The sequence below is a fragment of the Chenopodium album genome, chromosome 1 (assembly GCF_948465745.1).
Source record: "Chenopodium album chromosome 1, dcCheAlbu1.1, whole genome shotgun sequence".
Lineage (NCBI taxonomy): Eukaryota > Viridiplantae > Streptophyta > Magnoliopsida > Caryophyllales > Amaranthaceae > Chenopodium > Chenopodium album.
Genome location: NC_137834.1, coordinates 19,751,301 through 19,764,906, shown reverse-complemented (window position 1 = coordinate 19,764,906; position 13,606 = coordinate 19,751,301). Strand labels below are relative to the sequence as shown.

Here is a 13,606-nt window from a genome sequence, read left to right as displayed (position 1 = left end):
AGAGTGTGAAAATTATGACAGTAAGATGTTGTTTTATATAGGAACATAGAGGTGTTACCCATAGTAGTTTGGAATATTGAAATATGAAATGATAATTTTCATTTTAATTTAGTCAACCAATTTACGTTACCAAAAAATTTGTAAACTTCCCTATAACAAAGACAAGTCAAATCTCTTTTTTCTATATAACAAAAAACTATGATAACTGTAATCTGTAATTTAGTTTTCTTAGGATCCCCATTTTAATACTTTCTTATAAACAAATTCATTTATGATGTGGGATATTATAAATAATAAAATTATAAAATATTACAAGTTCATTACCCTCTACTATATGATAATTTTAATACTTCTAGGTTTCTTTTAAAATATTTTTAGGGAATAATAATAATTTTCCTAACAACAACAACAACAACAACAACAACAACAACAACAACAACAACAACAACAACAACTACAACAACAACAACAACAACAACAACAACAACAACAACAACAACAACAACAACAACAACAACAACAACAACAACAACAACAACAACAACAACAACAACAACAACAATAATAATAATAATAATAATAATAATAAATAATAATTAATAATTTATAATCAAAATAATTAATAATAATAACAAAAATTAATAATAATAATAATAATAATAATAATAATAATAATAATAATAATAATAATAATAATAATAATAATAATGATAATAATAATAATAATAATAATAATAATAATAATAATAATATTAATCATAAAAATAATAATAAAACATTAATATTGATTGAAATTAAAAGTACAATATTGAAATAATTATTATTATTGAATATTAATTATTATTAGTAATTATTATTTGAAAATAGAATAGAGCAGAGCAGAACAGAGAAGATTTCTTTTGAGCAGATCAGAGCAGATTCGATTTGAGCAGAGCAGAGCAAAGCAGAGAAGCTCTAAAGAACGGGGCCTTATCAAAGTAATTAGCTACTTTGTTAGTATAAGGCCCTGTTCTTTTGAGCTTCTGGGCAGAGAAGAGCAGGGGTCAGTAGAGCAGAGCAGATTAAATTTTAGCCGAGCAGAGCAGAGCAGAGCAGATTTCTTTTAAGCAGAGCAGAGCCGAGCAAAGCAGAGCAGATTTCAACATTATTATTAATACTATTATTAATGGTGTTATTATTAATACTATTATTAATTTTACTATTATTAATGTTTTTATTATTATTATTATTATTATTATTATTATTATTATTATTATTATTATTATTATTATTATTATTATTATTATTATTATTATTATTATTATTATTATTATTATTATTATTATTATTATCAATGTTGTTGTTGTTGCTATTATTATTATTATAAATAAATGTGTATCATATTTAACATACGTTAATAGTAGAAAGATAAAACAGTACAACTTAACATTTTCAAATGACTACAACCGCATATCAAAATAGGAATATAATTATATTAGCGTCTAACATCGTGCATAATTAACCATCCACTTCCATATGATTGGCATTCTCATCATCTTCATTGTTGCTTTGATCTTGGTTGTTATCACCTTCATTGTCGCTTTTCGATCGGTTAGCCCTCCAAATTCGAAGTGCTATATCATGTCTCACTATGTCCATACTATCTTTGCGCCATTGTGCATACATAGTTAATTAAATCTGCAGCTCCTATATTCGCATCATGTTGAATGATTGGTATTCCAAGCTTATGCATCCGAATAAAATTATGTAGTGTGCATGTGGCAATAATAATTGACATTTGACTCTTTTGTGACGCCTATGGAATGTTATATGTAATATCCTCCACATTTTTTCAACTGTCCAAGCGAACATTCCACCTTCATTCTTAATGATGAATGTAGCTTATTAAAATGTTTTTTTTAATCCTCTAGGTGGCATTGTTCTAAAATCAGGCATGTGTACTCTTACTCCCCCGATGTACGACGTCATATAATAATAATAATAATAATAATAATAATAATAATAATAATAATAATAATAATAATAATAATAATAATAATAATAATAATAATAATAGTAATAGTAATAATAATAATAATAATAATAATAATAATAATAATAATAATAATAATAATAATAATAATAATAATAAATAATTTATAATCAAAATAATTAATAATAATAACAATAATAATAATAATAATAATAATAATAATAATAATAATAATAATAATAATAATAATAATAATAATGATAATAATAATACCAACAATAATATTAATCATAAAAAAAATAATAATAAAACATTAATATTGATTGAAATTAAAAGTAGAATATTGAAATAATTATTATTATTGAATATTAATTATTATTAGTAATTATTATTTGAAAATAGAGCAGAGCAGAGCAGAACAGAGCAGATTTCTTTTCAGCGGAGGAGAGCAGAGCAGATTCGATTTGAGCAGAGCAGAGCATAGCAGCTCTAAAGAACGGGGCCTAAGTATAGTTTTAATTTCTAGTTTGCTTTAATAAACATGAGTAAACAATTATAACACTTAAAATAAAAAAGAAAAAACTAACAAAAAGTAATTTGCAGCCGTATGAGTTCAGATCGAGGTTGGATGTATAAGAGACTTGATGATGAAAAATTTCTTAGTTCAATTTTTGTTAACAAAGTTGGTGAATTCATTGATTTTGCTAGTATCCAAGAAAGTGTATTGATAGATGGCTTAATGAAATGCCCTTGTTCAAAATGTGAAAATATTCCATATCAAAGTGTAGACACCATCAAATTACATCTTTACAAGAATGACTTTCAACCTAATTACTATCGTTGGACATGTCGTGGGGAAGACTAATTTCAAAATATAACTTTAAGTAGTCGTTTCACCACTACACCAGATGAGTCTAACCCCTACAAGGACATGGTAATGGATGCATTTGGTCATGAATACGTTACAGAAGATGTTGTAGATGAGGACCCACCTCCAGAGCAAAGAAAATTCTTTGACATGTTGGCAGCTGCTGAGAAACCGAAAATATATATACAAACACACACACACACACACATATATATATATATATATATATAATGACGCTCTCTCTCACGCAATCACGCACCATTCAATATAGAAGAAATTCAACTTTCCAAAGTTCAAGATTTCCATATTTACGCCATCAATCTTGCAATTTCCCATAAAATTTGTATAACCTTTTCTATTCCAGTCATCTTTAAATTTTCATTAACTCTTAATTTGCCAAATTCCAGTTAAAATCTCTCATCTTCTCCTTCTCAATCAGTCAAATACAATATGAAAATTTTGGATAATAACTTCTTTACTCTTGAATTATTTTCGGTGAAAAAAAAAATTATATTCTCGTTAATAAAATCATACTTTGTATGAAATATAGTTTTCCTATAAATTTCAACCTAATATCTTTTTTATTCTGTAACAAATGAAGGGAAAAAAGGAAAAAAAAAAACAAAATTAGCTTGCTTGCTCATTGCTAGATATATGGGATTACTAGTATCCATTATCCAAGGTATACTTTTCCTTTTTAATTATAAAAGATAGGGAATTCTTATTGGCACCCTGATTCCGACTTTTCCTAGTGGTACACCACTTAAATTTTGACTTCTTAATGATACACCCTAGGTTTATGCTTATTAACCAACGTGATTAATATGTTAATCAAACGTTAATAAAAAAGTAAAACGACTATACTTCCCCCTTTTAAAACTTTTCCCTCCAACTTTCCTACCTTTTTTTTATAATCCCTCCAATTTCCAATGAATTTCTACCCCCTTTATATACTGAAAATCTGCAATACCCCCTGCTTCTCACCACCCATTTCTTTCATTTTTGTTTTCATTTGCTCAAAATCCATGGCTTTGTTTTGTAGGGGGAATGGCAGGGGCATGTGGTTTAGACGCATATGCCGCAACTGTGTTCCTGCTAGGGTTGCTGATATTTGCTTTTCTGATACAATATCAATCCAGGGAGGCCATTACAAGTGTAGGCATTGTGGTCTGTTCTTATGGGTTGCTGAAGACAAGATTATAAGGGAAACAGAGCTTAGTTTTGCTAATCTAGATGAACTGTCGTATGTGAAAGTGATGAGAGAAGAGTTTGTAGAGTTCACACAAAAGGCAAATGAGTTTGTAGCTTATATCCACAAGGTTGTTAGGATTGCTATTGTAATGTATGTTATTGTATTGGTAGTTGCCCTGAAATAAGTCATGTCAGTGTTTTAAGTTTATGTATGGAGTATATAGTATTACCTAATGAGTATTTGAATAAGAAAAGGAATGAGTTTTGCTATTTAAATTACTGCACTCTTTAATACATTTGCCAAAAATGAGAAATATGAAATTCAATAAAACTTAATCGAGTTTAATTGCTTCAAAACAGGTTCATTACAACCAATTCAAAGTGTAGCATAAGGTTACTGATATGCTCAAAGACTAATTAAGAGTTAACACTAGGTGAAAAATAAAAATTAGCACCTAGCTAATAAGGCCACCGCTTTTTAAAACCGGTGGGGAAAATATGGGGAAAAATAGGCGGGATTTTGAGGGAAAGGTATTGGCACCGGTTCAAACCGAACCGGTGGGAAAAATAATAATCCCACCGGTTCGAACCGGTGCCAATCATTCCATATTAAAAAAAACCACCCCCTTTATAAAATATAACCCTAAATGATTTCCTCTCTACGGCCTCCCTCCTCCTTCTCCTCTCTCCTCTCTCCTCTCTCCTCCTCTCTCCTCTCTCCTCCTCTCTCCTCCTCTCTCTCCGACCTCTCTTCTATGGAATCCTCTCTCTCCGACGACCTTTCTTCTCTATCCTCTCTCTCCTCTTCTTTCCCCTCTCTTCTCTGTCCTCTCTCTCCGACCTCTCTTCTCCGCCTTCTCTTCTGTCTTCTACTCACCACCACTGCCGCCACTAACCACCGCCGCAACCAAGACCGACATCAACAACAACACCCTCCGCTTATTTTCAGGTCAAATTCGAGTTTATTACATGTTTTTGGGTTTAATTATTTGTTTTAAAAAGCAACAAATCAAAAATATGTAGCCATTGTTTATTAAAAAACTAAAGCATAAAATGTCGCTTTTAATTAGGCAATGATAAAATTTAGATTCGTTGCTATTTAGCAACATTTTAAAAATCTGTTGCCAAACTTAGTTTCTAAAAAGCTTTTATTTTTGTAGTGAGGTTGTTTAGGGATGGCGGTGGTGGTGGGTAAGGTGGTTTGAAGTGTAAAAGTATGCAGGCCAGTGGAATGTAGCTGCTAGTTGCGTTTGATTCTGTTTTTTTTTTTAAAAAAACAATTAGTGACCGCCTAAAGCCGTCGCAAATGTACGGTCGCTAATTTGCGACCGCTTATGACGGTCGCTAATTTTTAGATTTGCGACCGCTACATAAGCCAGTCGCAATTATTAACATTTTCGACCGTTTTTCTGAACGGTCGTTGAAAATAATAAAAGCGGTCGCAATAAATCTGCGACCGTCAAACGGTCGTAATTATGTTTTTTTGCGACCAATGGAATAACGATCGCCACGTTACGACCATTTACGGTCGCAATTACTTTTAGCGACCGTTTTCGTTATTTTTTACGACCGTTAAAGACGGTCGCAATTTAGCCTAATTTTAGTAGTGCGTGTATATATATATATATATATATATATATATATATATATATATATATATATATATATATATATATATATATATATATATATATACATCCAAATGGTAAGAGATAATATTTTCTTAGACACTTTCATGGAGGATAAACAAGTGATATAACAATGGAAATACAACTCTCAAATTATCTCAAGTGAAATTACATATTGGCTTGATGAATTGGCAAGCTAGTTTATGAATTTTAACACTAATAATTGACCACCCAATGGTTCCTTATATAACCTATGAAAAATCCTAAAAGAAACCTTAAATCATTCCCCAAGGAATAACATCAATATCCATCATAATCATTAAAAATTCTACAATGTCATTCTTTAAAAATGACACCACAATTTAATGATGTGGGAAAATATAATTGGCCTATATCTTGTATTTTTATTTTTAATTTGAATTATTTTTAATGTCCACATTGTATTAAAATTGTATATGTATTATTTTTTGTATAATATAAATTAATTTTCAAATTTATAATTATAATTAGAAATCATCGTGATAAGAATTGTTCATCATCGTTCATCGTTCATCGTTCATCATTGTTCAATCATTATCATTCATCGTTCATCATTGTTCTATCATTATTGTTCATCATTGTTCGATCTTTGTTGGTATGCGTTCATCATCATGGTTCATCATTGTTAGATGACCCATAGTTCATCATTGTTCGATCATATCGTTCATCATTGTTCATGAATCATGTCATAGATTAGCCCCATATTCCCAAATTCAATGTTAGTTGTTGATAAATTCGCAAATCCGAACTAAAATCATGATAAATATTCAAAAACAAATTGTGTGTTTGTATTTTGTTTTTTTGCAGTTTTTTATTTTAGTGTTTCGTTCGTAAAAAAATCTCAATAACAATCTCATTTATAAGTATTTGCAAAGGAAAAATTCCGCTTTAAATGGTTCAAAAATATGATTTATGTGGACTCAAATTGTGCAATTTTTTCAAAGAACAAGAAGTATCAAGTTTGTAGAAGATGGAGTGGGTCGAATTTTTTTACCTACCGCAACCCCTGTTTGATCTTATAAATGTAATTAAGTTTTCTCGAAGTTGATTGTGGGTTAGGTAATGACTTAAACTATCTTTGAGCGTTACATAAGATTTGATAAAGAACAATATATAGCTAATAACAAAAAGAAAAATAAAAAACAACGTGAATAAAAGCTAATAACAAAAAAAATAAAAATAAAAAGGAGAACAACAAAAGCTATTTTTTTTTTTTTTTTGGTAAACTCTTATATGTGAAGGTTTTTTGATATTTTTTTATAAAAAAATATTCTCTTAAATGTCATTAATGATTTAAGAGAGAATATTTCTCTATAAAAATGTTAAATAAACGGGCAAATCATATTTGTATTACTTTGTTTTATATATATATATATATATATATATATATATATATATATATATATATATATATATATATATATATATATATATATATATATATATATATATATATATATAGATGTATATGACCATTCAACATGTAATTTAAGAAAGTTATCATTATCTAATATATTGCTAATAACAAAAAAAACAAGGTGAATAAAAGTTAATTAGGAATATCCCAATATTATAGCCACTAATTTATATGTCAAGATTTCAAAAATCTTTTTTCCAAAATATAATAAGATAATTATCCAATAAATATTTTTTGCTAAAATGATATGATACAAATTCCAAAAATATTTTTTTTTCAAAATATAATAAGATAATAATCCCAAAAACATTTTTTTGCTAAAATTATATGATAAAAATTCCATAAATTATTTTTTTGTTATACGATTAGCGTACAAGTAGATTCCAACTACGAAAGTACGTAAAACTAAATTTTTAAGGTAATGAACTAACTAAATATAGATGATTACCTAACTACAAACAGATTACAAAAATCGGAAAACAAGATTCTAGATTAAACAGTGCGAAAAAAAAAACTCGAACTCTAAATCGAAGAGCAAACCTACGTTATCCATTCATCGTTTTAAAAAATGAAAGATAGGCATTTTACATCATCATAATACACGTTCCTAATGCTTTTTTCATTCTCAAAACTATCAAATAATATGATTTTTACATTAATCAAAATAATCAATCGAGCCCTGAAACAAAATTTGTAAACGAATTTGGACGGGATTTTGACGAAATTTTGGTCAGAATTTTTATCTTTGTGCGAATAGATAATACAAGATTATGGGAGTGGGTTAATTACTATCATGAAAGAATATTGATGATGAACAATAATGAATTTTTTTTATTTCTAGATTTTAATTATAATTTAATTTTGGAAAATGATTTTAATAAGAAAAAAATATATGTTATTAAAAAGCTATAATTACTTATTCTTTACAAAAATACATGCATTTACAATAATACATACATGTATAGTATATTTAGGCTTTTAAAAATAAATAAAAAATGGACCAATCATAACATGACACCATGACACATCATCATGTTATGGTGTCATTTTGTGAAAAATGACACAGTAGAAACATCGTCATAATCATACCCTGAAATTAGGAAACAAAAAATGTCTTCACTCAAAATACACATGAACATGCTTCAAAAAGCTCTCAACTTCTGAAGTTCTACGTAAATCAGCCATAACTTTATCGTTTCTGATCGAAATTGGGCATAATTATGACCTATCATCGGAAAGCTCTTGAAACAAGATACTTCCTCCCACTGTATCACCTCAAGATCACTAATGTATAGAGATATGTACATTTAAAATTGGTCATTCACCAAGGATAAGAATGGGTTAGGTTGCAATATATGAAACACATTTTATCGGTTTGGTGCGCGTTCAATATCTAGTTTAGTCACCTCATCAATATTAAGGTGAAACTGGACTCGCCAATGATCGATTATTATCGATCTTACTTATTCATATTTCTCAATTTAAATGAAAAGTGAATTGGTTGATGAAATTTAGCTCTATGGACAAAAGTTCTGATTTTAATGCGATGAGCATTATGGTCTCGAGTTCAGACTCAAGACCCTACACTTATTCTCACTAACTAGCTACTCAAATATCAACTTATCGACACTAATAAATGCATAAGTCATAAGTGGTAGTTTGGTTGGTTTTAGATAACGCCACGCATTTCCAATAGATACGTTCGAAGTAAGTAAGAAGTAACATGCATGTAGTGTTATCACGATATCAACGGATAAAATTCAATCTATTTTCCGCTTCCCATAAGCTTTAATATAATCTATATATCTTTACTTGTAACGCATCTTTTGACTAGCAATTTTGAATTTTTGTCTCCCTAAGATCATTGAGAAACATGGTTATAGGTACTTTTGGACATTTTACACCAAATTTCAACATTATTTCACCTACTATTGTGCTTCTTTATTTTTGTCTTTACATGATTATATGCCTATAAATAGAGATCAACTTAGCTCACTTCTCATATCAAAGCAACTCTTCAACTAAATAACAACCTTAGCTTCTAATAAGATTTTCATTGAGTGTGTTAGCTTGTGATCATTTTAATAAGATGGCCTACTCTAAGGCTTTTCTCATTCTTGGGCTTCTTTCTTTTGTTCTCTTTGTTTCCTCTGTTGTCTCTGCTCGTCAACTTACTGAATCTACCTCTACAGAAACCACTCGTAAGTTCTAATTTTAATACATTGATAATAAAATCATGCAAGTGTTTGTTGTAGGAGGTATTAAGGAAATATACTATATCCATTTCTTATTATATGCATTACTTAAATTATTTCACAAACCGGTTATAATGTGATGCATCAAATTCACATAAACTATAAATTATGTTCAAAAATGATAATTTCAATTGAGTTAAAGAGTCTTTAGTTTGCAACCAGTTAGTTACGATACCAACTAGCTAGAGCAAACAGGAGGATTCACTTGGATTTCCCCCAGCCCTAGTTGATAGTTTTGATAGTCTTGAGAGATGCTTAACACTATATGTTTTTTTGTTTTGCTTTTGGTGTTTGCAGAATCCACTGAAGAGCCAAAGGAGTTGGACGGATACGGGCATGGTGGTTATGGACATGGGGGATATGGCCATGGAGGATACGGCCACGGTGGTGGTTATGGACATGGTGGCCACTACCCACCAGAAGAAGAAGAGATGGATGTACAAGAGGATGTAGAGCCAGAGGGTTATGGTCGTGGTGGTTACGGCCAAGGTGGGTATGGTCGTGGAGGATACGGCCAAGGTGGGTACGGTGGTTCAAGGGGTGGGTATGGTGGCTCTAGCGGTGGATATGGTCAAGGTGGGTATGGTGGATCTAGGGGTGGTTACGGCCAAGGTGGCTATGGACATGGTGGGTACGGGCACGGTGGATATGGCGGTCGTCACCCACCAAAGGAAGAAATCAACAACTAAGTAGATGAAGCTATCGAGTTTGTGTTGTGATTCACATGCATGCATGAAATATTAGCTTCTATGTAATGTTAATAAGCATGTCGTCTAAATGTAATCTCCTTTGTCAAGTAATATAAAGTCTTGTTGCTTTTTTTTAGTACTACGCAATGTTGTACATCAATCACGATTTAATCCTAACCAAGTTCGAGCTTGAGGTTCAACTAACAGACATAACCATAATAAGTTGGACCAGCACATACGGATCGGAAATTCACTTCTTAATAATAAAATGTATATGTGAAAGAGTAAGTGTTTATTAAGTTTACATCGAGTTATCTTCTTAAACCTTTCCCCCATTCCCCAAAGGGATAACTTGATAAGTAGTATTGAATAGAGCTGTCACTCTGTCAGTTTCTGACCTGAACCGTTAAATCCGACTGTTTCGAACCGACCCAAAAAGGAATTGAACTGTTTAAAACCCATTTTTTGGAAACCGAATACTGACCCGACCCAATTTTTTCCAACCCGAAACTGAACTGAACCGAATTTGTGCAAACCGTTTCTAACCCGACCCGTTATCAAGCCAAACCGTTACAACCTGAATTGAAAGCAACCCAAACCAATTACATTTAAACCCGATAGTAACTCGACCCGTTTTAAACCAAAAACCGTTAAAACCCGATAAAAATCCGATAAACCTAAATCGTTCCAACCCGTACCCGTTGTGACCGAACCGGTTATAATCCGTAACCCGTTGTGACCGAACCGTTTACAACCCGTAACCCGTTGTGACCAAACCGTTTACAACCCGTAACCCGTTGTGACCAAACCGTTTAAAACCCGTAACCCGTTATGACTGAGTCATTTACAACCTGTGACCCAATATGTTTATGATCTAATCTGTTTCAACCCACTACTCGATAAACCCAACTTATTCCTGACTTGACTTGATTATAACATGACTCGTTCCTACCCGTTATCTGACTAATTCGACCCGATAATCATCCGACTCAATTTTAACCCGATATGATTTGATTAGAAACCCGCTTCAAATTGGGTAAATTCGTTTTCAAACCAACGAAGTTCAATCTAAACTGATTATAACCTGAAACGATAATGATTGGACCCGATTTCACCCAATCCGTTTTGAACCGAAACCCATTTTCGAACCGACCCAGTTAAACCCAAACTGATTATGACCCAAACCAATTACGACCCGTCCTGATTAAGACCCGAACTGTTTTTAACCGAAACCCACATTAAACGGGCTAAACCCGTTTTCAAACTGACCCGGTTCAACCCAAACCGACCCGCTCATTATTTCAACCCGTTATAAACCGACCCGTTATAACCCAAAACTGATAAACCCAACCCAAACCCGAACTGTTTAACCGAATTGAGACCCCCGTTTCACTATTAAGTTATTTTCTTACAAGTTAAACAACTAATTACAAAGTGGTTTACAAATGCAACTACATCACAAATTTTTGAATAAGTAGGGAAATATACTCCCCCGTCCCCTTTTGATAGTCCCCTATGGATAAATTTTAGTCCCAAAATGTTCACCCCATTTGCTTTTTACAACAATCATTAATATTAATTTTTACCAAAATTTCCTTCAATTTGCAACAATATTTGTGCAAATTTAAATTTCCCATGTAAATTTTGTTTTCCCATGTACTTTTATTACTTTCTCTCTCTACTTTTTGCATACTCAATGTCAATTTACTTTTTCAATGTACTTTTACTATACTTATTTGTGTTTATTAATTCCCGTGAAAAATGCCCATAAGGGACTATCAAAAGGGACGGAGGGAGTATTTTATTTATTTTTGAGATAAGAAGGCCATGATTGCAATATCAAATACATTTTTAGAAGGTGATTAAAATGAGTAAATCAATGAATTTATCAAAATAATTTTAATATCGGGAATAAAGAAGATATAAGTATAACATGTGTAAATAATTTTATTTAATTTAATTTGTCCATTAAATTTATTAAATTTCTTCCTCAAAGTGTGTGTCATGAGGGTGTATTTATTACAAATAGAAGAAAACGAAGGGAGTATAATAATGTAAGTACCATACACCCATCACCTTTTTGCTTCCCATAAAACTTTGATGTCAATGTACCTATATTTTTAGTAATCTGAACTTTGAGTAATGTTCGCTTTTTTTTCTTTTCTTTTCTTTTTTTTTTTAGAAAGAGTAATGTTTGCTATTATTGGCCTATCATATTGTATTGGGTTAATTGCCACGTATCAATACCTAATTGACTATTTTTTTTTGTTTCTTTTTTTTTTTTTTTTTGGAACAAAAAAAATAAAAAAAATTACATTCTCCCCACCTTCCACTCCACCTCGATCAAACCACTCGACTCCCCTCCCTCACCATTGAAAACCACTCCACTCAGCTCCCCTCCATCACCCACGAAAACCACGCATCGCACACTCCACTCCCTTCTCCCACTACAGAAAACTACCCCCACTCCCCTCTCTCAGCCACCCTTGACAACCACTGTATGTCTATCTATCCTTCCTCCACCACCAGAACCAGTGGCGTATCCAGGAATTCCGAACTGTGGGTTCGGAATCTTAAAAAACAAACGATGCTCATATATTAATTAAATATTCAATATATAAGTTAGAATTTTTTTATTACAAATGGATGCATTTAACAGTTACAAAATAATAAATAAATAATAAAAAAAAACCCTACAAAAGCATTCTTCGAGTTTTATACTTTGAAAGCGTGCTAAAACATTACTACTTCTATAAATGATAAATCTTTATATTAATTAAATATTCAATATATAAGTTAGAATTTTTTATTACAAATGGATGGATTTAACTGTTACAAAATAATATATAAATAAAAAAAAAACCCTACAAAAGCATTCTTCGAGTTTTATACTTTGAAAGCGTGCTAAAACATTACTACTTCTATAAATGATAAATCTATAATTATATTGCAAAAAATAAATATTACACGAAAAACAAAAATCCCAAGTCCCCAATAAACACAAACGAAAGGGAAAAAAAAAAAAAAAAAAAAAAAAAAAAAGGAAAAAAATGAGGATGGCTAGTCTCGAACCCATGATCAAGAGGAGCCTCACTACTCTATTAGTCACTCCCTTACCAATGTGCCAGAGTTACATATTTGTTTATTTACTTCACAAAATTTTGTTTTAACCTTATTTTTTTTCTTTTTTTTTAAAAAAAAAAAAATATCAAAACTTATATTTTTTTTTCAAAAAATCTGGGGGTTCAATGAACCCCCTTGAACCCCTCCTAGATCCGCCCATGATTAGTAGTGTTTTTGGCTCTTTCGGGCCACTTTTATTACTAATTTGTGTATTCTAGTGTTTTCGTAGTTTTAGTTGTATTTTACAGGAAATTGCACTCTTGGAGCATTTTCCCGGGCTTTATGGATCAACTACGGAAGCTAGAAGGACGCGACCACTTTTGGAGCCCAGGATCGGTGAGAGCCGGTGATTAAGGGCTCGGTAATTGGGATCCCGAGGCATTTGGACCAAGTATTCGAGACCCGAGAGGAAATCCGGATTGGG

General features: G+C 31.2%; 1 protein-coding gene across 1 annotated transcript; it reads left to right on the top strand.

Annotated features, from left to right (window-relative positions):
* The first annotated feature begins 9,144 nt into the window (after positions 1-9,144).
* LOC145571039 (uncharacterized) lies at positions 9,145-10,098 on the top strand. The gene is made up of 2 exons (XM_081630160.1): positions 9,145-9,316; positions 9,668-10,098. The coding sequence occupies exons 1-2, from the start codon at positions 9,205-9,207 to the stop codon at positions 10,057-10,059; spliced, it is 504 nt and encodes a 167-aa protein (XP_081486286.1). The 5' UTR covers positions 9,145-9,204; the 3' UTR covers positions 10,060-10,098.
* Positions 10,099-13,606: the final 3,508 nt, after the last annotated feature.

What these genes read in the sequence shown, in the direction of transcription:
- LOC145571039 (XM_081630160.1), top strand. Translation starts at nt 9,205, where the DNA reads ATGGCCTACTCTAAGGCTTTTCTCATTCTTGGGCTTCTTTCTTTTGTT. An exon ending in TACCTCTACAGAAACCACTC is followed by an intron (nt 9,317 to 9,667) that starts GTAAGTTCTAAT and finishes TGGTGTTTGCAG; the next exon opens with AATCCACTGAAGAGCCAAAG.